This window comes from Centroberyx affinis, unplaced genomic scaffold (genome assembly GCF_046629955.1).
Source record: "Centroberyx affinis isolate AG114_WGS23_722 - 3 ecotype Tasmania unplaced genomic scaffold, CSIRO-AGI_Caff_v1 ptg000101l_1, whole genome shotgun sequence".
Taxonomy (NCBI): Eukaryota; Metazoa; Chordata; class Actinopteri; order Beryciformes; family Berycidae; genus Centroberyx; species Centroberyx affinis.
The window spans coordinates 180,809-206,205 of NW_027278803.1; the positions used below are offsets into that span (position 1 = coordinate 180,809).

Genomic DNA, 25,397 nt, shown 5'->3' on the forward strand with positions numbered 1-25,397 from the left:
GCCATAAAAGACAAACAACAAGCAACTGAATGACCTATCCTAGACTAACCCTAACCATATTTTTTATGTTCAAGGGAATTTTCAGTTCTAACTATGCACACAGGTTTTTAAGATGATAACTTGAAGATCTGACATTTTCTTAAGCAGACCATGTGACTTGTGACCAACACTTCGACTTCTCACAAGTCCCACAAGTTAAACGCAATCCTCACACAATCAGATTTACGTCCAGTGTCATAAATTGGCAAGACATTATTAGCCATGGACATTTGGGTGGAGGTCACAGGATGGGAGCAAACAGCATATCTGACACTAACAGCCTGTACTGGCAGATTCTCTGCCAGACACATGATCGCTTTCTCTCTTCTTACTTAACTGTCTGCATGTGTGCTGTCCTCAGAGTTTCAGGTTTCACCGCATGATTGCATTTGGAGGTGGGAGGAGCTGGAGGTGTCCTGAAGTCTGCTGCTGGACCGGGCCTGTCTCTTGGCACCAAGGTTTTGAGATTTACTGCGTGACTGGAGTGAGTGAAGCTGCCTTGACCTTAAAAACTCCACCTGTTAACACCAAATTGCTGTGGTAGAACAGTGTTGTTGGTACTAAGAGAATCACTAAACAAATCATTTCATTCATAATTGAATGAATGCGTTGACTTGGCTACAGTTAGAAAGTCACTGTATTCTAAAGCCAACTCTTCTGGTAATCAATGAATTCTTCATCAAAATGTACAAACCCCCTTTCCTGGTAATGAAGTCATATCTTACATGTACACAGCTGAATTTCTTGTAACTAACACATTCCATCACACATTACAAAACACAAAATATTTAATACTGAAATTCTCTCTTTATTGAAAATATATGTTTTCTTAAAATGCATGACACTTTCATTTAGCCATCATTATCAGAGATAAAGAAATTTGCAGTCCAGCGAACCTCTGAGTGTCTCATGGAGGTTTCTTGAGTATGTAAGTGACGGGACAAGTTGAGGACAGATCTGTTTGTGTGCAGAGTTCCAACCGTACAGGAGGTGGGGGCGTGTGATCGGGAATGACATCAGATGGTGTTCCAGCTAGGAGGAAGCGTTAAGATGCTGCTGTACGACCCGAATCCTTTATTCAACACCCTTCATGAACTCCAGGAACTCTGTCGGAGAGAAGGTACAAAGTGAAAGTGAAGGTACAAAGCAGAAAAATTAATCGCAATATTCGGTACATTTTCGTGAACCCCATATCGCGTATCGAATTGTATCGTGAGATATGCAGATCGTCCCATCCCTAATGTTTTATGCTTACTACTCCATATCTATGAGGCTTAACCGATTGGGAGTGCTGACCTACGTTGTACCACATGGATTTCGTGAGCCGTCTGATTCCAAATGTTCAGCTGCCCTACTTGGGAACACTCTATATGTGGATTACTGAAGTGTGTCACTACTGGGCCCATTCCCGTACCGTCATAGTCGATTTTGCCATCGTTGTTTTTGTCTCCGTCCTTCATCAGCTCCTCGATGTCGTCCTCGGTGATCGCCTCTCCGGTGGACTCCAGCATGGCCTTAAGCTCTTCTAAGTCGATGTAGCCGTCTCCGTTCCTCAACACAACATGAAAGAATCAGTCATACCTTAGCACATCTGGAGCGTCTGCTTAGCTGAACCTTTTTCACACTGAACTGCCATTCTGAGCTGCGCTGTGCTGTGCTGAACCAGATTTCTTTCTGATGTGGGCCATTCTAGTGAAGTTCTGGGTAATGATCCAAGGTACTATGACAGCTCAGTTTGGCTTCAGTGATATCAAAAGGTGCTATTTTCTCACATCATATGAAGTTAGTGGATGTTCCACTGAGTTCTGAAATCAAATGTAGCGTGATGAGGAAGTCCAGTAAGAGAATTACTTGTCAAACATGCGGAACAGTTCGGCCAACTCCTCCTCCGATTTTCCTTTGCTCTCCTCCTTCATGCAGCGGACCATCATAACTAGGAACTCATCGAAGTCTACCGTTCCGCTGCCTGCGAACACACACCATGAAATCTTAGAGGAACAATTCACTATTGTGGTTCGTACAGTTTGCGACGTCATTTAAAGCTGCACTAAGCACTATTTCTATGTAAAAATCCATCCGTCTTAGCCTAAATCACAAGTTGGGGCTGCAACATCCACACTAATAGAGATGCTGTAGATTCATCCTATTTGCCCAAATTAAATTCTGGTGTCAGTGTGATCAATGGTGGGAAATTTTCAAATTCAAAGTGACACATCAAAATGAAACAGAGTGAAATCCAAAAGTATCTTCTAAACAGAAACAAGTGAGTGCTCTGTCCAGAGAAAGCTGGACTCACCAACTTTAGATGTTGTCCTAACGTTGTCACTTTGGTATCAACACCTTAGAGGATTTCTGGGTTTTGAAGTTCACATTTTTCAAACAGTTACCTCTCGCTGCCATTTGGAGCCGCCAATGTGTGAAGCTGTCTAGTGCAGCTTTGATTCTAAAAGTCTCATGTTGATGTCTTACGTGATCATGGCCAAAAGTAACTGCATAGTGATGGAAACAAATATATGATGAGTCGCTCTGAGTCATGCAGTGCAGCGATGCGGCAAGCTTACCATCCTCATCCACCTCATCTATCATCTCCTGTAACTCCTCTGGGGTGGGGTTCTGCCCCAGCATCCTCATCACCTTCCCCAATTCTTTGGTGCTGATGCAGCCGTCCTCCGCATCCTGGATGAAGATGTCAAATGCAGCCTTGAACTCTGAGGGGGGAACAACCATCGGCAACTATTAACTTCTGAGAGGGACATAAGTGTTGAAGTTCTTCATAACTAAATCAAAATTAACACGTTTTTTCCAAAATTAGATATCAAAAATATAACGCCGACTCTCACAAAACGATTGCTGACATGATGGTAAAACTCATTATGGAATGCTATCCAAGCTAACCAACTAACCAACACTATTGAGGATTTATTATTATTATTATTAAAGATTAGTATTTTTGAAATAGTAATGGAAAATAGAAATATGGCTGCTAGCAGCAATGAACAGGTTACCACAGCTTGACAAGGAATGCACTGAGATTCCTGCCTCACAAGGCATTGTGGGTATTTGAGTCTTTGTTAGTATCACAACACAACAGAAGTTCAAATGGCTGTATTTTCTTCAAATCTCAACATATCAACAAGTGACTTGGATCTCTATAAAATGATGTTTCTGACCAACCTGTAGAAATTCAAGTGGATTGTCATGATCTTACAGTCAGTTGCATTTGACTGGGATTGGACCGATCCCTTAGCTTTTCGCACACTAAGTAAAGGCCTAAATAGAAATATATTACCAAAATGCAGTAGAAGTAATAGTGGTAGTAAATAATAGTAAATGTAGTAATAGTAATAGCAGGAGTACTCATTATAGTAGTAGCAACAGTAGTAATTGTAAAAGTAGTAGTAGTAGTAGTAGTAGTAGCAATATTAGTAGCAGCATTACATGTCACCAGAGATCATATTGATTCCTGATTCTCACCATTTTTCTGCTCTTCTGTTAAGTTCTCAACCTGAAGGAAAGGGAGAAGAAATTAGGTAAAGCACTATTTATTTTTCTGTATTTTTTCAATCGCCCATTTATTTTTACCACATTATATTTGCACTTATATTTAATTCCAGCAAGTGTAATGATTGATTAAACTGGCTTATTTTTTTCAGTATCTTGCTTCATGATTGTGTTTTCTCACATCTCACAGTGTGTCTGTCTATCTGTCAGTCAGTCAGTCAGTCAGTCATTTAGTCATTCAGTCATTCAGTCAGTCAGTCAGCCAGTCAGTCAGCGAGTCAGTCAGTCAGTCAGTCAGTCAGTCAGCCAGTCAGCCAGTCAGTCAGTCAGTCATTCAGCCAGTCATTCAGCCAGTCAGTCAGTCAGCCAGTCAGTCAGTCAGTCAGTCAGTCAGCCAGCCAGTCAGTCATTCAGTCAGTCAGTCAGTCAGTCAGTCAGTCAGCCAGCCAGCCAGCCATTCAGCCAGCCAGTCAGTCAGCCAGTCAGTCAGTCAGTCAGCCAGTCAGCCAGTCATTCATCCAGTCAGTCAGCCAGTCAGTCAGTCAGTCAGCCAGTCAGCCAGTCAGTCAGTCAGTCAGTCAGCCAGCCAGCCAGCCAGCCAGTCATTCAGCCAGTCAGTCAGCCAGTCAGTCAGTCAGTCAGCCAGTCAGTCAGCCAGCCAGTCATTCAGCCAGTCAGTCAGCCAGTCAGTCAGTCAGTCAGTCAGTCAGTCAGTCATTCAGCCAGTCAGTCATTCATCCAGTCAGTCAGCCAGTCAGTCAGTCAGTCAGCCAGCCAGTCAGCCAGTCATTCATCCAGTCAGTCAGCCAGTCAGTCAGTCAGTCAGTCAGTCAGTCAGCCAGTCAGCCAGTCATTCAGCCAGTCAGTCATTCATCCAGTCAGTCAGCCAGTCAGTCAGTCAGTCAGCCAGCCAGTCAGCCAGTCATTCATCCAGTCAGTCAGCCAGTCAGTCAGTCAGTCAGTCAGTCAGTCAGCCAGTCAGCCAGTCATTCATCCAGTCAGTCAGTCAGTCAGTCAGTCAGTCAGCCAGTCAGTCAGTCAGTCTCTGTCCTTGAACTCCTCTGCCCAGAAGCTGTTGCGTCCAGCACCTCAACCACTTCCAGCCTTTGCAGCCCTCGCCGCAGTATGACTAAAATGTCATGCTGCTTTCTTCACCTACTATTCTTGTCGTGTAGCAGAGTAGATTGGGAGGGTTGGGGTTGGGTGGGGTGTGTGGGGGGTGGGGGGGTATTTCTGACACCATTGCTGCTGTTGGCCATTTGTTTGAGCTGTCAGCTGTCCCTCCTCTTCTTCCTCCTTAACTGTCCAACTGTCCTTTGTTCTATTGTTGTCAGGCAGAGAGATGCCAGAAAGCTGAACTAACCTCAGCAGACGTCACTTTATGCTGTTCAGAAACCCCCACTGTCACTAGGTGCATTGTCTTGAGTTATCAGAGGAATATCATATTAGCAGAGGGAACACGGAGAGACTGAACTTGCCTTTGAACTGTGCTGTTGTGTGTTGTGTGCAAATAATGATTTGAGAAGTAGGGTTAATTAAAAGCAGGGCAAACTGTGACCTCCAGTGATCATCAAAAGGCAAGCCACCATCAATAGAAATAAAAATCAATTATATTTTTAGAAAAGCATCAAATTATTTTTGGGAGGACCCCATGATCATATAACCTACATCAGTTTCATATTATACTATGAATTTACATCATAAAGATCTATGTCAGCCTAAAAACGTGGTAAACTCTATTATTTAATATTATTAATTGTTATTGTTATAGTTAGTTATAGTTTATAGTTATAGTTATAGGATATAGTTCTTAAACCTTCAAATTATCTTTGCTTTTCTTGAATAAGTACATTTGAAAATAATTCAGCCATTTTTAACAATGTTGTATTATATATTGTATATTAATTATTATAAACATATATGAGCATCAATCACATTCTCAAAGCAAAAAAAAATATTGTCTACTGTGTTTTTACTGCAACAGCAAAGCTATTATCTTAGGAACAGCAAGGAACCATAGGAGTCTATAATCTCACTGGTGTTCAATGACACATGAACTCAGTGTAGGACCATGTTTAGTTGACTCTTCACACACTAAATTTTTTTTGGACCAGTCAAAGTTAAGTTGAGGTCATGTCCATGTACATGGAAAAAAACCCTCCCTTTACAAGCTATATGGAGATACTTTGTCATTTAAAAAAAAAGAGTTTACAAAAGTTCTTCCTGAAGCATCATCCGCACATCATCTATGCCCGTCCACCTGTGGCCAGTATAAATGATTTTACTCTGGTTATCAGTGAACCTGTGTTGACCTCTGGCTTGTGCCCAACAAATGTACGGCCTGTCTGTATGATGGGCATTATAGGAGCAGTGTTAAAGTTAACATGTCTGTCCTGATGCCTTGTTATTTTCACATATTCCAGACTGTATCAGATACCTGTGTAGCCAACAGAAACCACCTATGTCATTTGGTTATATGCTGCTGTCTTTCTTATACAAGCCCAGGCCATGTAGGTCATCAGTCCAAATACACCCACTTGTTCCCAGCCTCTCTGATCACCACATGCAAGTTTATGCCGTCACTTCAAAGCCAATTATCGCCTGGCAGAGAAATTAAAACAACACATCAAACTTGGGACTTTGGACAAGGCCTTGTCTGTACTCACCGCTGCTTTATATACATCATCCATGGCTGCTGGTCCGTCTCAGAAACACACACACACACACACACTGCTGCTACTGCACTCAGATACAGGACAAAGACTTGAAGCAATACCTGCCTCTGTCTTTATTGCTGGAGGAGTGTGGCACTAAAAAAAAACCTTGACACACCCCGCATAATCCCACTGTGATGGAGGGGGGAGAGGGGGCGAGAGAGAGAGAGAGAGAGAGAGAAAGAGATATCTATAAATAGAGGAAGAACAGAGCTTGTCCAACAATAGCGGAGCATTGACAGCAGCACCTAAATTGGCGACATTGTCTCTTTGCTCCAGCCTCTAGAGTGAATAGGAAACCCAGCAGGAGTCGAGTTAAAGCCAGTCTCTCTGTTCAGCGGAGGCAGATATGACCGGATACCCCTTTTTCTGATAATACTCCTGTCATACTTTTTTTGAATGGAATTTAATTGTTCTTGGAATTGGCCTATATTGCAAAAACAGGTCCTTTATCCTCAATAACGGTGCGTTATTAGCTGTATTTGTCCTGCATTGTAATATGAAGATGTCAAGCAGAAACTGATCTAACATGGTCTCTATAGGGCAAAGTGAGGGATGTGTGTGTGTCAGTGGAAACCCTGTCAACAGTTTGGATGGCATCACAGGGAATGCTTGTTAGGTCAGCGGTATCAATTTCACCATAAACACATAAGCTTTCCATATTGGACCAATTTGAAGGACAGACGCCATAGTGAGATCACACTATAGGCTCTTGCATGTTTAGTTTCCTTATGTACGCCTCATTTCCCCTTATTTAATGATTTAATGTGGCCCGGGTACGGAGTAAGAGCCAAATGTCTTTATGACAATACGTACACAGATAGGGCTATTTTGAATGCGTTGCGTCCTTGACTGAAAATAGTAGGCCTCTACCAACATGGTGGTGGGGGGGCAGGGAGGGGAGGGGGGGGGGAGGGGGGGTATGGTGATAAATCTTTGTTCTAAAGCTAACACTAACACTATGCGGAACAGACAGACAGCACCTGCCATTGTGTGAGCAGCTGTAGTGCGGTTCAGAGGTCAAAGGTTAGACTTCTGATTTTGGACCCGGCCAGTACGGACGGACGGTGAGAAATGTTGCTAATCTATCGGCAAAAGCGACAGCAAACTGCACCTCGACAAGCTCTCAGATGGCCTCAAGGATGACTTGGAACGCTAGAGGCAAATGGGAGTCTGTCAGCAGCGATCTTTCCAAATAACGTCACTAATATCAATAATAGACAAATCATCTTACTTCTGCACAATGATTTAGATTAGAAGTTTATTTTGTCTCTAGAGATCCAGGATGGACATTGTTCTATTTTTTGTGACTCGGGCAAAAAGTGATATGACAGTTGTGCGTGTATTAAAATGTCATATTTCACTATAGCCATACCTCCATAAGCAGAAAAAAAGCTGTGAGGTTTGGATGGAAATGATCTGAGCTATATTTGGTTAATGCTGTTTTGAGGCACTGGATTAGGTGTGTGTTTAGGGATCTAGAGAAATACCTTTTAGGATTTTGAATGATTTCATGTTTGGAATTTTTTGTTATCACACATTGTTCACTCCAAGACTCATTCATTCATTCATTCATTCATTCATTCATTCAATCATTCGTTCATTCATTCATTCATTCATTCATTCATTCATTCATTCAGTTTCTTATTCTTATTCAGGGTCATGGGGTCTGAAGCCTATCCCAGCATGCACTGGGTGGAAAGCTGAACAGTTTAAACTGGTTAATCCAAAGGAGTAGCAGTGACCAGCGGTGAATTAGATAGGGTAAGTAGCTATGTGGAAGCCCCAACATTTTGTTTAAATGCCAGGGGTCAATTGAGGTCAACCTCTTGCATAATCCACGGCATCTACAGGAACATAACATTGTAGTAGTTCACGTCAAAATGACCCGCAGACAGCTGGACCACAGCTGTCTGTCCAGAGCGGGAAGTCTGAAGGAGTTGTTAATATTTGCTCCTGAGCAGTTTGTGTTCTTTTAGACCTCACAAACAGGATGCAGAGACCACAGTGGCAACGAGTGGGACGATTTGTTGGTGGCATGGTTTGAAAGCGGTGTGTGAAAAATAAATTGTACAATTAGTATCCCGGACATGGCATATAAGGAAATTCGGAAACTGATATACTGTATATTGGCTTTTTGGAGGTGGATACCTGTACTCATATTTTTGGATTGAAAGAGCTCACCATTTTTATGCCAAACAATTCCAAAAAATACAAGTATTCAGTATTTCTAAACACTTGAGCCTTTGAAAAAACCTCTGAAACAACAGTTAGACCATGGGATACTAAAACTCTGCATGAAAGCCAGAATAAGAAAAAGAAAAATAACAGCATAATAATAAAACCACATTCATGCACACTTGTGCTGAATCTGATCAAGATTAGATCACATTAGAATCAGTGCAAGTTAAGGGCTTCCCATAGACCAGTGGAGTATTGGTCAATTCTACACTAAATACGTAATCAATGGAACTGTATCATATCCATCATATCAGAGGTGGATGACACTGACTAGATTTGTAATTAAAGGCTAATTCTGTATATTTCTAAACCCATACGCTGGTCTACTCCTCCATCCCACCTCCAGAATAAAACTTCATGTAAGGTAAACTTTCCTATAAGTGGGTGGACTACATGCCAGGATACAGGATACAAAAACATTAGCCACAAGTGTAGATGATGACACACACACACACACACACACACACACACACACATATATAGATGCGTGCTGTGTTAACACAGGAGAGGGAGGGTCAACAATGACAGTAAACAGGGAAAACGTATGCGGTCAAGCAGAGTCTCAAAACACTTGAAGAATTTCTCAGGAGTGTGGCTGCTGAGTCCCAATCATGAGGCTTGGCCACAAAGCGGCCTTTCATGCGAGCAGAGTTTCTATTGGAGCGCTCGGCCTCAGTTACAGTTACAGTTCACTACTGCTGGCAGATGAGCTGTCTGTCTGAGGCAGAAAGTGGGAGGGACAGAAGGAGGGGTCTTATAGTGGTTTGACGTCACAGGGTTGGACACAGTACTAAAACATGCTATTACTGTACTGAAATTTTACTTTAGAAGAAGTAAAATTACTGGTGTACTGATTGATTTTATTTGACATATTTTAAAATTTACATAAGGTTGATAGCCCTTACGCCACAACCACACACATATAGTAAAATTGTCGAGGAATTTAACACACAATGAAGTCAAAAAGACTTATTTCCATTGTGGTCCTCGTAGCTTATTCAAGCTTATTCAGCTTATTCGATATGTACTAAAAAACTAAAAGTTGGTGAGCTAATTTTTTACGAAAGAGAACATTATTACTGTATGATATTTTCCATGTAGTGCAAAAGGGAGGAGATGACAGACAAGCTAAATTCTTTTAATTACAAAGAAATCACAAAATAAGTGCATAAACAAAGCAAAATATACATGTCTATCTATACATGCCTATATATCCTATAGGAATGCTAGTTTTTGATGCAATGCTTGTGGAGAACCTACAGTATGTACTCTGTAATGTGTGTGAAGTACAATATTTAAGTGAAAACATACTTAAGTAAAAGTAATATTAGAGTCAAAAATCCTCAATACTTACAACAGCTACTCATTTTAGTAACAAGAGGAAATGTGAGTAATAGTTATTATTTAGCCTGCAATAAGTATTTGAGGACTCAACCTCCTTTTTGGGGTCGGTTTGTTTGGACCCAGGGATGGTGGAGTAGAGTGTGGGATGTGTGTGTGTGTGTGTGTGTGTGTGTGTGTGTGTGTGTGTGTGTGTGTGTGTGTGTGTATGTGTGTGTATGTGTATGTAGAGACCTTTACTGTTTCACAATATTCCACTAAATTTTGTCGTTGATCTCACTCAAAAGCAAACATATCATACTTTGATTGGTAGGGATTTTTGCATATGACCAATGCACCATTTAAAAACTGACTGTGTGTGTGTGTGTGTAGGGGGTGTAGAGCTGTAGGTGGTTACCCTAAGATGCATGAATGAGGGCCTTTGTCCCCATCGCCTCAAAAAATGTTTTCCTTTTTCTTCGTTCCCCTCCTGCCAGCCTCCTCCCTGCTTCCTCTCTCAAGGCCTTCCTCCTCCTCTCTCCTTCTTTTCACCTTTGGCTTTTTTTTTTTTCTTCGGTCCAAGAGGCTTTGCGGCTATAAGAGAGCCCTTCACTGAGTCCGGATTCCTCACACTTGCCTGAAAGAAGCCTATAGCTGACGATGAGCAGACTGGGGCTCGTGTGCCTGTGTATCAGCGCTGTGGCCTGGCTCGGCGACGGCAGGGCCAGCAGGAGAGGAGGGAAGGCTGCGGGACCTAAGGTGAAGCTCGCTGCAGGACCGTCCCAACACAGTAACCCTCTGCTCCCCGGTGAGTTTGGAACTCATCCGAATTCCCTACTCTCTTCATTCAGATTCATACCTTTCATGCATACCTTTCATTCAAGCAGTTCCACTTAAAATCTATTTGACATGTCGGAATTGTCAGTCTATTCATCTTCATACTGATTCATTTATATCCATTATTTATTTACAGGCCTTCTGTAGATGTGGTAAATATGAAACAAATTTTGCACATGTACATAGGCTGTCAATTCGCATTGTTTTCATCATATTCTCATATTTTTCTCATTTGTTATTCATTGCATACATCTTGATATTTTTGGTAATTTTTCATTTATTTTCAAGCTGCATATATTTAATATTTTGTAATATTTTCATATTGTACATATTTTCCATACATTTCTTTGTCTCAGTATGTTCTACAGCTGTTGTTTTGATCACCCTGTGATTGCTATATTTCAGACTTTTCATTCTGAAATTTCTAATACATGTTATAATTGTCAGTTGCATCATGTTTAATGTATACATATTTATTTTCATTTTTTCTTTGCTGTATTCCCTTATTATTTTGCTGCTGCAATGACCCAATTTCTCCACAGGGATCAGTAATGTTTTGTTTTATCTAATCTTTATGTTATATGGATCTCTTCTGGGGTCTTAAAGATTTCATCTGTTTATTTTAACTCAAGGCTGACCCACCATCCTTTGAGAGTCAAGCACTGTTTTCTTCATTTTCTCAATTTCATTTCGTTTGCCTGTGCGTGTCTCCAGGTCAGTGCCAGGTGAATGGCATCTCTCTGTTTGACGGAGCGATGTGGTCTCCTCAGCCCTGCTCAGCCTGCCAGTGCTCCAGAGGAAATGTCAAATGTCAACCCATCCCCTGTGCTGGTAGGACACTTCTAATCCCCCCCATCCCTCTAACCACAATGCTTATCCTTACATATTTACCACCTTGTGCAAACATACATCTTCCTTTACATGCTTATCCTCAGACAATTACCACGTTCAAAGCACTTATCCTCAAACACTTCCACACCGAAGCACTCATCCTCAGACACTCGATCCCTCCGGCTCACTCATCCTCAAAGTCAACAACCTTCTACATTTAAGACCTTTATTACTCTCACTTGTCACCTTTGCACTTGTCCTTTAGAGGATACGAACAAACCTTTATAGACTTTTCCTCTTGCACGTGCCTCTAGGCATCTATCCTCATATTTACCAGATTCTCCATATTCCCACTCGTATTACCTGATATTTATCTAGTCACTAATACATTCACACCAACGTCTCACTACCTCATCAAAGGCACAAACCTCAGTATTCAAATGATGATATATTTATAAGGTTGCTTCTTATGTATAAGCTATTTATTTTTGAGCCGGTGGTATCTGTGAAGATGCATAATCAACCCAATTCATGAGGAATGCATGCTTCTTATGGGATATTTACACCCAAAAATAACAAAATCTCTGTCTTGTTCCTCAAGAGTATAAATTAACAGAGTGGTTACCCTCACCTAACCCCAAATCCCTAACCATGCCATAAGACAGATGGCTATGGCCATGGCTACCAGCTGAATAAAGTTGGCTTTATTCACACACTACTGTGTCTGTATTGACTACCCTACTTTGAACTAGAATTTTAGATGCTATCAAACATTCTACATTCATTTTACATATCTCTGACAAATCCGTTGCTACTCATGACTTATTTCTTCCTCAGGTCCAAATAACCAACAGGCTGTGGCCCCAAAAAGCAAGAGACTGGATGATAAAGACAGTAAAGACAGAGTCCCTGAGTGGAGTAATATTAACCACATGAGAGGTGGAAGCAGAGGAGTGCCAGAAGTAAAAAAGAAGAAGGAGGTGAAAACTGTAAGTGGATCAGATCTGGGTTAATTTCAATATGACTACTGCTACTACTACTACTACTGTTATTACTACTACTACCACTACTGTTATCACTACAACTACTACTACTGCTACTACTAATCATAATCATGTTGTTGTCTTAATCGTATTTATCTATCTGACTGTCTGCCCTATTAGATAGTTAATAGTGAAGAATGGCATGGAAAATGGAAGAGAGGGAGGGTATATAAAATGCAACAAAGGTCATGAGCCAGGTTTAAACTGACAGTTCATCAAATATGTGATTTGTGCCGTGGCTTACTGAACCATGCTGCGTCAGTCTTCAATTGAAACATATCAGTTGCCTTTAGCATGTGCTGCATCCTGCCAAGAATGTGAGATGGGTGGAGTTTTTTTGTTTTGGAGCAATCCAATTGGTTCCACTGTGCCAGGCAAGATCAGTCAATCCAAAAAAAGGAACTGAATCCAATTCAAAACGTAATTATATCCAGGTCAGATGAGGACACACAAGAACACTGTTGTGCTTTGACTCTGTAAAAAGGAATGGCATGCTCCTGACTATGAGCACAGTGTCATATAGCCACATTGCACTTACCAGCAAAAAAGACAACAGACAACTTTTTTAGTTTGTCTCTGTCTTTGTTGCTCAGCGCTCATTATTGTGGTGTTCCTGCACTGCACTTCCCAGAGATCACCTGTCAATCAAACAGTGTGGGTGGAGCTTGGATTTTCTGTTGATGCAGTTTGAGTTTCTGTAGGTGGCGCTCCTCTCTTTGTCTGTTCAGCCATGGTGGCTATCACTGCTCATGCTAACTACCCAGTTCTTCTTCTTATGTTTATTCCAAGCAAACTGGAAATGTAAAACCCATCACTTTCTGTGAGCCAGAGGATTTTTCCCGAAAAAGAGCTACCAGAGTGTTTAGAATAGCAAATGGAAAAGCTTTCATGAACTGGATATAGGCTGAATCACTGTTGTGTATTATCAGTTGGAGATAGAGAGGAGCAATACAAACATTTACTTATATGAAAATGTTGCAGATTATTATTTCAAATGGAATGGAGAAACACAGTTTATCCCCGTCCCAAATTGCACATGAAGTGATTGTTTCCCCTTGATCAGTTCTGCTCTGTATGTTTCACAGCTGACACCTGCTGTCACAGTCAAACCTGTACCAGCCAAGAAAAAGAAACCGGAGGTTCTGGTCCAGATTCCCACCAGAGGGGTTGAGGTGCATGTACCCATAGTGCCAGCGAGGCCACCCATCCCCGCAGTGAAGTCACCCAAAGACAGCTTTCACTCTGACGAGGACGACTCTGATGCCGATCCCGACAGCGATGACGACGATGACTTTGTGGGCCCGCCGCTGGTGGAAGCCGCCGCCCGGCCTGCTCCGAGAGCCACGCTGCGACCTGCACTGGCCAGGAGGCCGGTGCCTGTACCCGCCGCCCCGGGCCGTCCGGTGGTCACCTTCCCCCAGAAGCCCAGCTTTATGGAATCGTTGCCGCCCGGGTGTCTTCTGTCCGACTCGCTGATAGCCTGCGGCAGCACTGGCCTGGCACACATGCCCATCATCACTGACCAGGGGGTGAAAACCCTCTACCTGGCAGGTGAGGACACAAACTGACAGAGACACAGACTAACTGACAGTTAGGTAACAAGGTAGGCAGACAGACAGGGCAGACAAGACGACACACCTTTCATTTCAGAGTTCCAGTGGGATGAGGCGATATGACTGAGGTGACCTCCTCGCTTCTCCTCTCCTTGTCTTGTCAGACAACAAGATCAGTAAGATCCCTGCGAGGGCGCTGGCAGGCCTGCCCAACCTGGAGTGGCTAGACCTGAGCAAGAACAAGCTGGATGACTCCTCCATCAGCCCGCTGCTGTTTCAGGTCAGTCTGACTAACATCTGGCTTTACCACATGAAATCAACAGCTTTTTACGGTACTTTGAAATGATTCCTGCCACAATATTCCAAAACCTTGAGGCACAGGTCTCATTTGATCATCTAAATCCCTCCCTAATCTTCACTAACAGCGACTGAGACGATCACCACCTATGTAGGACTGAAACCGCTCGGTACAGCTGTTGTTCAAATGTGGAACTGCTGAAGTAAAAGTGTGTGGTCTGTTGTGTTAACATCTTGTTTTGCTTGGCTGTGTCCAGCCGAAGCTGTCATTTGCTGCCAAACCCACTACTAAATATACAGTACACCTCCACATAGCAACTCCATGTTACAGCAGTTTATTGACCATTCTCACACACAACTTTTAATACTCTGTTATGATACTACACCATGTATCAGACTGAAGCAGAAAACACATGATAGACCTTCACTGATGTAACAGACATTCGCTGAGGCGTCTGCTGTCTGCTGTTGAATCAAGCCCACTGGTACAATGTGGCACCCTCACAATGAATTTCACTCAGTGTTGCAGTGCATGAGAGAAGATTGTCGCAGTAAACAGAAGAACCCATTACTAAAATGAGGACAATTGTTTTGACTACTGCCATCTCACCACTCCTCCTGCCCCCAGCTTCTACCTTTTCTCACCGGGGTGTAATGATGTCTCAAGCCAAGAAGTGGCTGGGAGCAGGCAGTTACTGCCTCGTACTGCATTATTGCATTTGAAAGAGAATATCCTGTTTGTTTATTTGTTTTTTTTTATCACAGTTGACATTAGAATGCCTAATTAAATTGCAATGCCGAATTATATACAGTGTTGACATGGGTGCAAAAAGCAAAATCAAGTAAAGTTTATTTGTATAACCCTTAATCACTGTTACAGTCTCAAAGGGCTTAACAACGCCACATTATGAAAGCAATAAATGAAAACAACATCCCCAACCTTAGACCCTCGACTGAGAACAGGCGGAAACTGCCACAAAAACCTCAATTAGGAAAGAAAATGGAAGAAACCTTGGGAGGGACTACTCAGAGAGGGATCCCCCTACCAGCATGGTCATTGCTGAGAGTAAGCAAACAAAGATTAAATGTTGGTAACAGAAAGAAGCATAAAATACACAGAATAAACACAGTAATAACACGTGGGTAAAACGTCTGAATCTGCAGCAGCTCAGTCACACAGCAGACAAACTCATTCACTCACTCCCACTCTGATGATGCATGAATGATGACGGGCTTTGTGCCAGCAAAGTGGCATTTTTGTTAGGCACACACAGGTTTTTTTCTTGCCCATTTGGTATTTTGGTGACTCGCCATGAACTTGACTGCACCTAAGTGGGAGGAGAGGCGCGGTAGAGGGTGTGTCAGTAATGATCAGGCAGTGCAGTGCAATTTTGGTGTCAAGGATTATGGGGGTTTGCGCTTCCGCCTGCTCAAACCACGTGAAAAGCATGTGGCATGAGATTTTTGAAAGCAGCACTTGGAGTAGTGCTCTCAAACAAATGCCTGTTTCTAGCTGGTCCAATAACCAACATCTCTTTTTTGTTGGCACTGAGGAGCACAAAGTTTAGGAACATCCAACATTTGACTTGCATGCCTCTAGAATTAGGAATTGGATTCAGTCATTCAAAGGTATGGTGTGGCAAAACGTGTGTGTTGGCATTGTAAATTAAATATAGAAAAATGCTGACTTGAAAGAAAGAAAGAAAGAAAGAAAGAATGAGAAAAATTAGGGGGAGAGAGAGAGACTTGTTACCTAGAAAGCAGGACTCTAATGTTCAGACTTTTGGACTCTGGTCTTGTTTGTTGCAGAATCTAACTAGACTGAGGAGGCTGATTTTGGATGGTAACAACCTCACCAAGGTCCCAACGTTTCTCCCACCTTCTCTTGTGGAGCTGAAGATTAATGACAACAAGCTGAGCGGCCTTACACCCAGTAGTTTTAAAGGTCAGACACCTCCTTCATTTAACCAACAGGAGTCTCTTTGGGAATGTGCTTTACAGGAGAAGCTTTGTCCAAACATAAGGAACGTGTGTTTGAGGATTGAGAGATGGGGCATTCAAGTTCAGTTGAACTTTTGATTTAGTGTGGTTAATAATGTTTGTCTTTTCTTACAAGCTAACCCACATTAAGGAGCCATGTTTTAGTAAGACATGCTGAGGGCTACCATGTATGTATGTATAAGAGACTTGGAACATGGGACAGTTCTTGATGTAGGAAACCAAATGTGTGCGTTTTACTTTACTGTTAAATCTGTCAGGTCTCATGATGGCTCCACTGGCAAATACTTATTTACTTGGTCATTCATGGCTATCATGTAAGAGACTTTTTGAATTGCCTGTCCTCAGGTTTGTCCAAACTTCTGACCCTGGAACTGGAAGACAACTACTTTCACGATGGAAACGTGTCACCGCTGACGTTTCGTCCTCTGAGGAAGCTCATTTACCTTCGCCTGGAGGACAATAAGTTCCGTGCCATCCCGTCTGGCCTGCCGGTCTCCCTCCAGGTACATGGTAGAAGGGAGATACACCATCATGGTTAAACGCTGCATTCATATCGTATGATGGGTACGAATTCTCTACTTCAAAATACCGTTCACCTCAGCTTTCAGATGGTAAATACTACTTGAGAACTCATGGTTTGGGCAATGGAAACTGACACATCTCTGTTTCCCATGAAAACCTTCTGCTATCCCAGTGCCGAGTCCTAGTCAATGATTTTATATGCCTGACTATTTTAGACTCTATTGCTCCTTAAACAGAAAGCCTAAACCTGAAGCCCTTCCCTGGTTGAACAAGCACACACAGACTATAAAGACACAGATAGTTCAGACTCACATTGCATGTGGACCTAAGCAGTACATTTCGAGTGGATTACAAAGCTGGCCCAGGACCGCTTATTCTTAGTATAGTGTAATTTATAGGTCTTGGTCTGCTTAGTACAGCTCTGTCTTTTGGAGTCTGGAGTCTTGTTGCATCAGTTTTGTAATAAAATGGTGATGTGTTTGTAGGAACTCCACCTATCAGACAACAAAATCGAGGTGGTGCATGCTGGTATCCTCAACAAGACAGTCAACCTGAGGCTGCTGGACCTCAGCCACAATCGCATCCGAGAGGACCGCATCGCTCCACAAGCCTGGATACACCTGCTGTGAGTCTTTAACCTTTCTAGTTGTGCTTATCTCAGAGCTTTTTGTCTTATCTATTGTGTTTATTTGTATTACCTTTATTTAAAAAGGTAGTCTCATTGGGCTTAAGAGTAAAATTCATTACATAAAAGCTCAGAAGACAATAGTCCAATAGCAGACTAGCAGTAAGAGTCAAGATATAAAGATTTTGACTAGACAAAGCATAGGCAACTCTTAAAATACTTCCTAATGAGTTTATATAGTTTATACCGAGAAAGACCAGCTCTCTCAGTTTTAAATCATTTAGCAGTGAGTTCCATAAAGGAGTCATATCTACTTTTTTTTTTGGCCTAATTCAGTCCTGACCCTAGAGACAGAAAACAGAAAACAATTTATGAGACCTTAAACAAGTAATTTCCACCAAGTTTTAGAGCTATAACAGCGCAGATAATAAGGAAGCAGACCCAGAATGGCTTCATAGATCAAAATGTGAATGAATAAGTCACAGCAGGCCAGTCAACTCCAGCACACAAGCTACAATGATGAGTGAGTCTGTATATTTTACAGTCTGTTATAAACCTCAGTGCTCCATGAGACACAGTGTCCATGACAGAAAGACGTTGAGAGGAAGCATGTCAATATAAAATATTGCCACAATAAAGTACTGGCATAAAAGTAGAGGTGCCCAGATTCTTTTTAGCATCAAAAGTAAAACACAACTTGGGTCTTAAGTTTTAGCTTCAGTTTCTTAACAAGATACCGTCTGTCCTGAAGGAAAAACTGTCACCTATTAATATTAAGCACTCAACTGATTCAACTGTCTCAATCACTTTGTTTCAATGTAACAATAATTGATTTTGTTTTCTATTTTGAGTTATAAAGCTCATAAGTTTTGTTTTGTCAGCATTCAGAACATGTTTGAGCTGACACAAGTAGACTGCACAGTGTTAAAAGCAGTTGTGAGGTTCAGAAGGGCTTTAACAAGATTAGTAGCACAAGGTTAGCAACAGAAAATGATCATATGATCTGCATAGAGACCAAGATTAACATTTGACACACTTTGGCCCAGATGATTAAATAAGACGAGGCTAAATACACAGCACTGGGGTGCTCCTTTACATTTGTGGATCAAATCATCCACATTGACTTGACATTGACGAAACTGACACACTAAAACTGACACTGGCCATCACCCTAGCATTGCTCCAGTAATGATGAGATGATTAACTGTAGTTTGTTTGGATTACAGGCAATAAGAGCAATATGTGGCATCTAAATTGTACTATTAGTGGCTAAAATATTGCTTTCTTTCTAGGGAAATGAGACTGCAAATAAACCTATCAGGAAGCAAAAGCTTGTGTACTATTTTCTGGGTAAAAATTACAGCACTCTACTGCCACCCTGAGGGGATTTATGAAACAGCTTTTATTTCCATGCAGAAGAGTTCACTCTGTCAGAGACACGTACACTATAAGGCAGAGTGCTTGCTTTAAATCATATATGGTCCCTCATGCTACTAGATTTTAGTCCATTTCCAGTCTTCACAAAGTATTTCTTTTCATTTCAGAATAACTTGAACTATCAAGACTCCCGTTTTTGTGCAGTGAATCACAGAAAAGCCGTCACATGTCAATAATTGTCTCCCCTGCCAAAAAATCAACAGCAAACAGTTTGTCCATGAACATAACATTGTCCATACTGCTGTAGGTTATTTATGATTTTCACACAGCATTCAGCCCATCCAGCTGAACTGTTTGACCATCACACCTGAAAACAAAGACTCAACAAATGCTGCCACACATGGGAAATGGTCTATATCAGTAGTGCACAGTTACAGCTGCATCCTAGATGAAACTAAAGAAAAGTTAGAGTCAGAATAGCTTGGTGTGGCGTGCTGATGTGGCTGCAGAGTGGATACAGGCCAACCTTCTGCAGGCCGGAGGAGAAAAAGAGAGACAGATTGACAGAGAGAAAGGAGGGCAACCCTAAAGGCCAGGGCCTCTGTGCTGAAACAGAACAAGCTGCTGCTAATGCTGTAAAATGTATTTACATTTTTAGACCAATATATTAGTTTGACCATATGGGCCTTTCAATAGAAATTGGATTTTAGCCAGTCAGTGTCGTCCCTGCTGATAGTAAATCTAAAGTTAATCTTTATTTATGTAGCACTTTTCAAACAGAAGTTACAAAGTGCTTCACAGAATCATAATAAAATGTGCTACAAACACATACAGAATAAAATGTAAAACAGGGCAATATTAAAGTGTCCCATGATGTTTAAATGCTGTTTAGACATCATGGGACACTTCTAGGGAAAATTCTAGGGGAAACACTGAATACTTGTAATTTTTGGGGGGAATTTTTTGGTATGAAAATGGACAAATTCAAATATATCAACACAATATTGGCTCAAAATAATAGCTTCAATTTAAACATATTGGTATCCCATATAAAATCCATCTCAGTCAAACCCATTCATTTTGAAACTTGTAAAAATCACTGTTGAATTCCTGGCATTTCCAGGAAGCTGGAGTCGCTGGACCTGTCCCACAACAAGCTGGTGCACGTGCCGTCCTTCCTGCCGGTCGGCCTGCGCCAGCTCACCCTGCACCACAACCAGATCGAGCTCATCCCCGGCTACGTGTTCGGCCACATGCGGCCGGGCCTGGACTCCCTCCACCTGTCCCACAACAGGCTGCGGGACGACGGCATCGACGGCGTGTCCTTCCTGGGCCTGTCCGCCTCCCTGTCCGAGCTGCTGCTGGACCACAACCTGCTGCAGTCCGTCCCGCCGGGCCTGCTCCAGCTCAAGAACCTGCAGCTGCTCCGCCTCAACCACAACCTCATTAGGTACCGCAGTGCTGTCTCGCTTCCTCTCTCCTCCTTCAGGCTTTAGTCAGAAGGTTGTGGGTTCGATTCCCGCTCCTTTCTGTGTGGAGTTTGCATGTTCTCCCTGTGTTCTCCTGGTTTGCTCCACAGTCAGCTGGATCGGAGACTCTAAATTCCCCTTAGGTATGAATGTGTGTGTGTGTCTATCTGTGTTCGCCCTGTGATGGACTCGCCTCTCTCCCTGCCTTGCACCCAATGCATGCTGGGATAGGCTCCAGCCCCCCCAACACCCTGAAAAGAAATAAGCAGGTTGAGAAAATGACTGAATACATACACAAGTAAAAGCAAGTTCATACACGCATACAATATTTACAGATATACTTTACCAGAACAAAATGAGTCAGTATAAATCTACAACAGTGTGGTTCTCCTCACCTAATACAGTTTTCATCCTTTCTTTATCTGATGACATCTCTGACAGGTAGATGCAGCACTTAGCAGTTCATCCTCAGCCTCATTTTGGTTGCAGTGTGAACAGAGACACTGAAGTTTTATGACAAGCTTTTTTGGTTGCCAACTTGTGGTCTGTGATTCACCACTTTGTTCAGTATTTTAGTTGAAGTCTTTTACTGAGACAAGCTGTTCTGCGTTATTAGAATTTATTTCCCGAGGTTTGTAGTAGCAAAGCTCAAGGTTTATTTTGAGTTCTGTCTCTCTCTCTGTCTCTGTTTCTTTTACGGGAACATGTTTTTATTCATTTTCTGAAGTGGGAGAAACAAGACAGAACATATTTAAACAGAGTATGAATGGAGAAAATGACATCATGAACATCACATCATTTTGATATGGTCAGCATATACAAACTCACATATTTTACACCTCACTCAGGATTACTTTGGTATCCCACTTCATATACACAGCTGCTTCAACACATTACATATAAATTCTATGCATGATGAAGCATAAAGCATCTCTACCTCTGTTTCTGTCACCCTTTTGCTTTTAATGAGCCTGCTTCAATTATTGTAAATGCATGTGAATATGTGTGTGCAAGCATGAATGTCAATGTGTGTGTCAGTATGTAAATATAACAGAGAAGTGGATGGCTGTGTATCTCAGAGAAAAATACAATACAAAACAGGACAACATTAAAACAACTTTATTGTCTGTCCATGGCCAGACAATTGTCTGTGGTCTCATCTCAAGTGCAATAACTCACATATAGCATCAAATTCATACAATTACATAAAACAATCACAACAACGACAACAACTTCATGTAGTTTTGTTGAGGAGGCTGATTGCACTTGGGACAAAAGACAAACCCAAACTACTGAGAGGCAAAGCCTGCAGAGTTGGGCTCTGTGCTCTGTCAGGGAGATATTCATCTTCGATATAGCCTAACTAACAATCATGGGGCATCTAAATCTGAAATTGCTACCTCATCAAACATGTAATTATTGTTGCTCTCTCTATCGTTACCTCTGGGACTCAGACACATGTGGGATGGGTAGAGTTTAACTGCACTTCTGAAAAAAGTCTGCTTTTTCATATGCTCAAACATCTCTGAAAAATGTTTTCAGAGCATATTTAAAGGTGCAATAAGATTTGTAGTGTCCCATATCACAAAAATGACTCAACCAATGACTCAACGATTACTTGACCAACTATGAAGGCTAAAAATCCTTGTTCTCAAACCAAAAAGCAAAAGATAAAGCAGTATTATTACAGTATTCTGTATGGTGATATATTACCTCTTCACCAGACGTTTCTGTTGGATCTCTCTCCTAATTAGTTAGCTTACTTCTCTGTATTGTGAAAATGTGACGTTATTATTTATTTCCATTACAGGCCACCATAAGCTGTGTCAGAGAAATGTCCATGTTGTTGTAATTCCTAGGTCACTGATAGAGGGCGATAACTGTCATAGATTACTTAATGCCCCTTTAAATTTGTTTAAAGGACTCTGCTTTATTTGATGGAGTAAAGGGGAGAGGGGGTGGAAATACAGCGGAAAGAGAGGGGATGAGATGCAACAAGTAGTTGTAGTTAGAAAATGGTGCATATCATGGTACTTTTCAATATTATTATGTTATCAAACATTAATCTGGGCTCTCTCTTGTTCGGTTTGATGATTGATGTTAGGCTTGATAAGCTTTCACGCTTTTATTTTGAAGGTTAAACATCCAAACCGGAAGTCTTAGCACCCCCTCAACACCCAGTGTCAATTACACTATCTTGTATACACTTAGGTTTATACCTACCTCACATCATTACACATAATAATTCCTAATTCCGCTATTGATCTCAACAGTAGGATGGCTGACCATTCTGGCTTGAAACTGTAGGTCTGCAGCTTTTGAGAAACTGAACTGTACCAACAGGTTAAAGGGGAGGCTCTCCCTTCTGGCTTGAAGTTGCCCACTCAGCAGTTCAGAAACTGAGCTCCAGATTCACTTCGATTGCATGCAACGGCAGTCTGCACATTTTTTTGTGCTTCAGTTACTAAAGCTAAAAGAGTTTTCATCTTATTCATTAAGAAACATATGCAAACAAGCTGTCAGAAAGAGCACTGTGCAAGCAAACAGCCAAGTGCAAATTGCGTGTAACATCTATAAGACAAGGAGGGCACTGTTGGGCCATTGGTATTTTAATTTTAATTGACAAAACTAAGCAGCATAATACAAAAAAGTATTAAAAAAAGATTAAATTAACAAAACAATATCTAAATCTCCGATCTAATCTGAGATTCTGGGATGAAAACTGTCTCTCTTTCTTCCTGACTTGCTGCTGATGTTGCTGTGTTTTGCAGCTGCAGCCATTCTGAATGGACAAACCCTTTGGGCAAAGTCTGTCCTCCACCTTTCAAAGGATCTTGTGTTTCAGTAATTTGGGGCAGCTGGTGTTGTAAAGTGTTAGTGAATTAGGCACAATCTCGATTTGCATGGCCTCACCTACAAATAACCATTATGTGGTCAAAATAATATAATTTAGTATAATTTTCATATGCATGGGCATGACAGGCACACAGAGGCTTTATTTTTGACCAGCGCTAGGCAGCGTTCCACCCATTGTGTTATATATAGTTAAGTAGCGAATTGCGTGGCTTTCTGGTTTGGTCATTTTGGTGATATAGCACGCTTTTCCCGGCGCAAACCTTAAGTGAATCTGGCCCTGAAAGATGTTGTGCTCCTTTCATGAATGTGCTTTGCAAAATTAAAGTCTAGTCATCTTCTAAATGTGCAGCTAGAGCAGAGGCTCCACATGAGGAGATGCCTTTGTTCCACTGGTCATCAAGGCAAATAAATGTCTGGGTTATTACTGGCATTTTAACTGCTACTTTTCCTTTAAACAAAGTCTGTCCTTCCTTTCCACAGCTATGTCCCGATGAACGCCCTGTGCGACACGCGAGCCAGCGAGGACTCGCCTCTGATCTCCGTTCACCTGCAGTACAACCTGATCCAGCGGCGCCTCATCCCCCCCACCGCCTTCTCCTGCATCAGACACTACCACAGTGTCCTGCTGCGACCCCAGAGGCAGGAGGACTACGAATAGCCTGCTCTCCTCCCATCTTCCTCCAGCTCCCCAGCGATCCTGTTGTTTCCGTGACAGTATTAATAACAGCATTGTAACGCTCAGCGGTGCCTCCCTCCCTGAAGCTGTGTCCCATTCACTGTCCATTCATCTCACTTTATCCCGTTGTGTGTATGAAAACGAGCAGCCAGCCGTGCAGCACTCAGGCTGCATGTGAGACTGTGAAGGTTTGAATCCAGCGGCTTGAAGACAGTTGAGATTTCTTTGTTGCCTGGAGCAGTTTGAAGTTACATGGCATGCTCAAAAGTCAGCTCAAATAAAAACTCCAATTACCAAATTACCCATTTATTTTTTTAAGATTGTGGCATACCATTATTGTATTTTACCATCCTATGATAGCCGTAGGAATAAACAGGTGAGAGTGGATGAAATGGAAAGAAATAGTGAGGTGGGACTTTTTTCTTATGACTTATTTTGAGAATTGTATGAACATATGTGTTATTTGTTCTCAGTCAGGCTGCTTGTGTGGTCTGTTGTGTCACGGAGTGTCTTTACATGCGCACAGTAATATGGATAAGTGCTCAAATCCCAGATAAGCTTTTTATACATCTTCATATCCTAGATCAGTGGTTCTCAACCTTTTTCATATCAAAATAGTCCTTCTACATTCTATAATTGTTCTTGAAAATGAAACAATGAAGTTTAACAATTGATCAATTTGCTGGGGACCCCCTGGAATGCCCCCAAGGACCCCTGGTGGTCTCCGGACCCCACGTTGAGAACCACTGTCCTAGATTCTAGACCTCAGACATTTTGTATATTATCATGGAAACTGAGCTTGCAAAGTCTGCAGAAACCAAGTGTAAACAGGCTGGTGTATATTTGCCAATGGATTCTGATCAATATTGCTGTATCCCATGTCTCTCATAATTGACATTCCATTAGATCTTGTAAGAGCGTTTGGGTTAATGTCAATGGAATATGCTAATATCCCATTAATATACAAATATTTATGTGGATGTAAACTCACTTATTTCCTTGAATCTGGTGTTTGTGTTTGGGCCATGTCTGAATGAAAGGGAATTATTCCAGTCTATGTTTATTGTTGTGTACTTAAACTTAATCTTGCTCAGATTATTTTTTTCCAAGACATATTTCTGTATGTGTGTTTTCTTTGTCCCTATTCTATTGCAACATAATGATCCTAAACCTACACATACAAGCTTCTATTTTCCTATTGGTTGGTGAAGATTATGGAGTGATTCAATCCTGAAAATGACTCTTGTGATATGAAGACAAGCAATAAAAAAGTAAAGTCAAGTAAAGTAGTTAGCACGGTGATATATACTCTCTCTCTCTCTCTCTCTCTCTCTCTCTCTCTCTCTCTCTCTCTCTCTCTTTCTCTCTCTCTCTCTCTCTCTCTGTAGCACAACCCATCAGAGACAAAGTGACTTGGCCAACTTTTGGTCACGATTTAAAATAGTTCTGCTCTCTCCCTCTCTCTCTCCCTCTCTCTCTCCCTCTCTCCCCCTCT

The 25,397-nt window shown here is 41.8% G+C and overlaps 2 protein-coding genes across 2 annotated transcripts; one reads left to right on the forward strand and one right to left on the reverse strand.

Moving 5' to 3' along the window:
• Positions 1 to 857: 857 nt before the first annotated feature.
• tnnc1b (troponin C type 1b (slow)) lies at positions 858 to 6,332 on the reverse strand. The gene is made up of 6 exons (XM_071523562.1): positions 6,207 to 6,332; positions 3,514 to 3,544; positions 2,601 to 2,747; positions 1,891 to 2,005; positions 1,454 to 1,590; positions 858 to 1,145 (listed from the first exon to the last, which is right to left on the reverse strand). Exons 1-6 carry the CDS (start codon positions 6,228 to 6,230, stop codon positions 1,114 to 1,116), a joined length of 486 nt encoding a protein of 161 aa, XP_071379663.1. The 5' UTR covers positions 6,231 to 6,332; the 3' UTR covers positions 858 to 1,113.
• A 5,036-nt stretch (positions 6,333 to 11,368) lies between these two features.
• LOC139647601 (extracellular matrix protein 2) lies at positions 11,369 to 25,154 on the forward strand. Its single transcript, XM_071523541.1, has 9 exons — positions 11,369 to 11,483; positions 12,321 to 12,472; positions 13,612 to 14,077; positions 14,244 to 14,359; positions 16,186 to 16,321; positions 16,723 to 16,880; positions 17,385 to 17,524; positions 20,025 to 20,351; positions 23,707 to 25,154. The coding sequence occupies exons 1-9, from the start codon at positions 11,408 to 11,410 to the stop codon at positions 23,882 to 23,884; spliced, it is 1,749 nt and encodes a 582-aa protein (XP_071379642.1). The 5' UTR covers positions 11,369 to 11,407; the 3' UTR covers positions 23,885 to 25,154.
• Positions 25,155 to 25,397: the final 243 nt, after the last annotated feature.

Coding starts and splice junctions, on each gene's coding strand:
- LOC139647601 (XM_071523541.1), top strand. CDS start 11,408: ATGTGGTCTCCTCAGCCCTGCTCAGCCTGCCAGTGCTCCAGAGGAAAT. Junction 16,322..16,722: donor TACACCCAGTAGTTTTAAAG/GTCAGACACCTC, acceptor GCCTGTCCTCAG/GTTTGTCCAAACTTCTGACC. Junction 17,525..20,024: donor CAAGCCTGGATACACCTGCT/GTGAGTCTTTAA, acceptor TGGCATTTCCAG/GAAGCTGGAGTCGCTGGACC.
- tnnc1b (XM_071523562.1), bottom strand. CDS start 6,230: ATGGATGATGTATATAAAGCAGCG. Junction 2,748..3,513: donor AACAGAAGAGCAGAAAAATG/GTGAGAATCAGG, acceptor TTCCCCCCTCAG/AGTTCAAGGCTGCATTTGAC. Junction 1,146..1,453: donor TGGCAAAATCGACTATGACG/GTACGGGAATGG, acceptor TCTCTCCGACAG/AGTTCCTGGAGTTCATGAAG.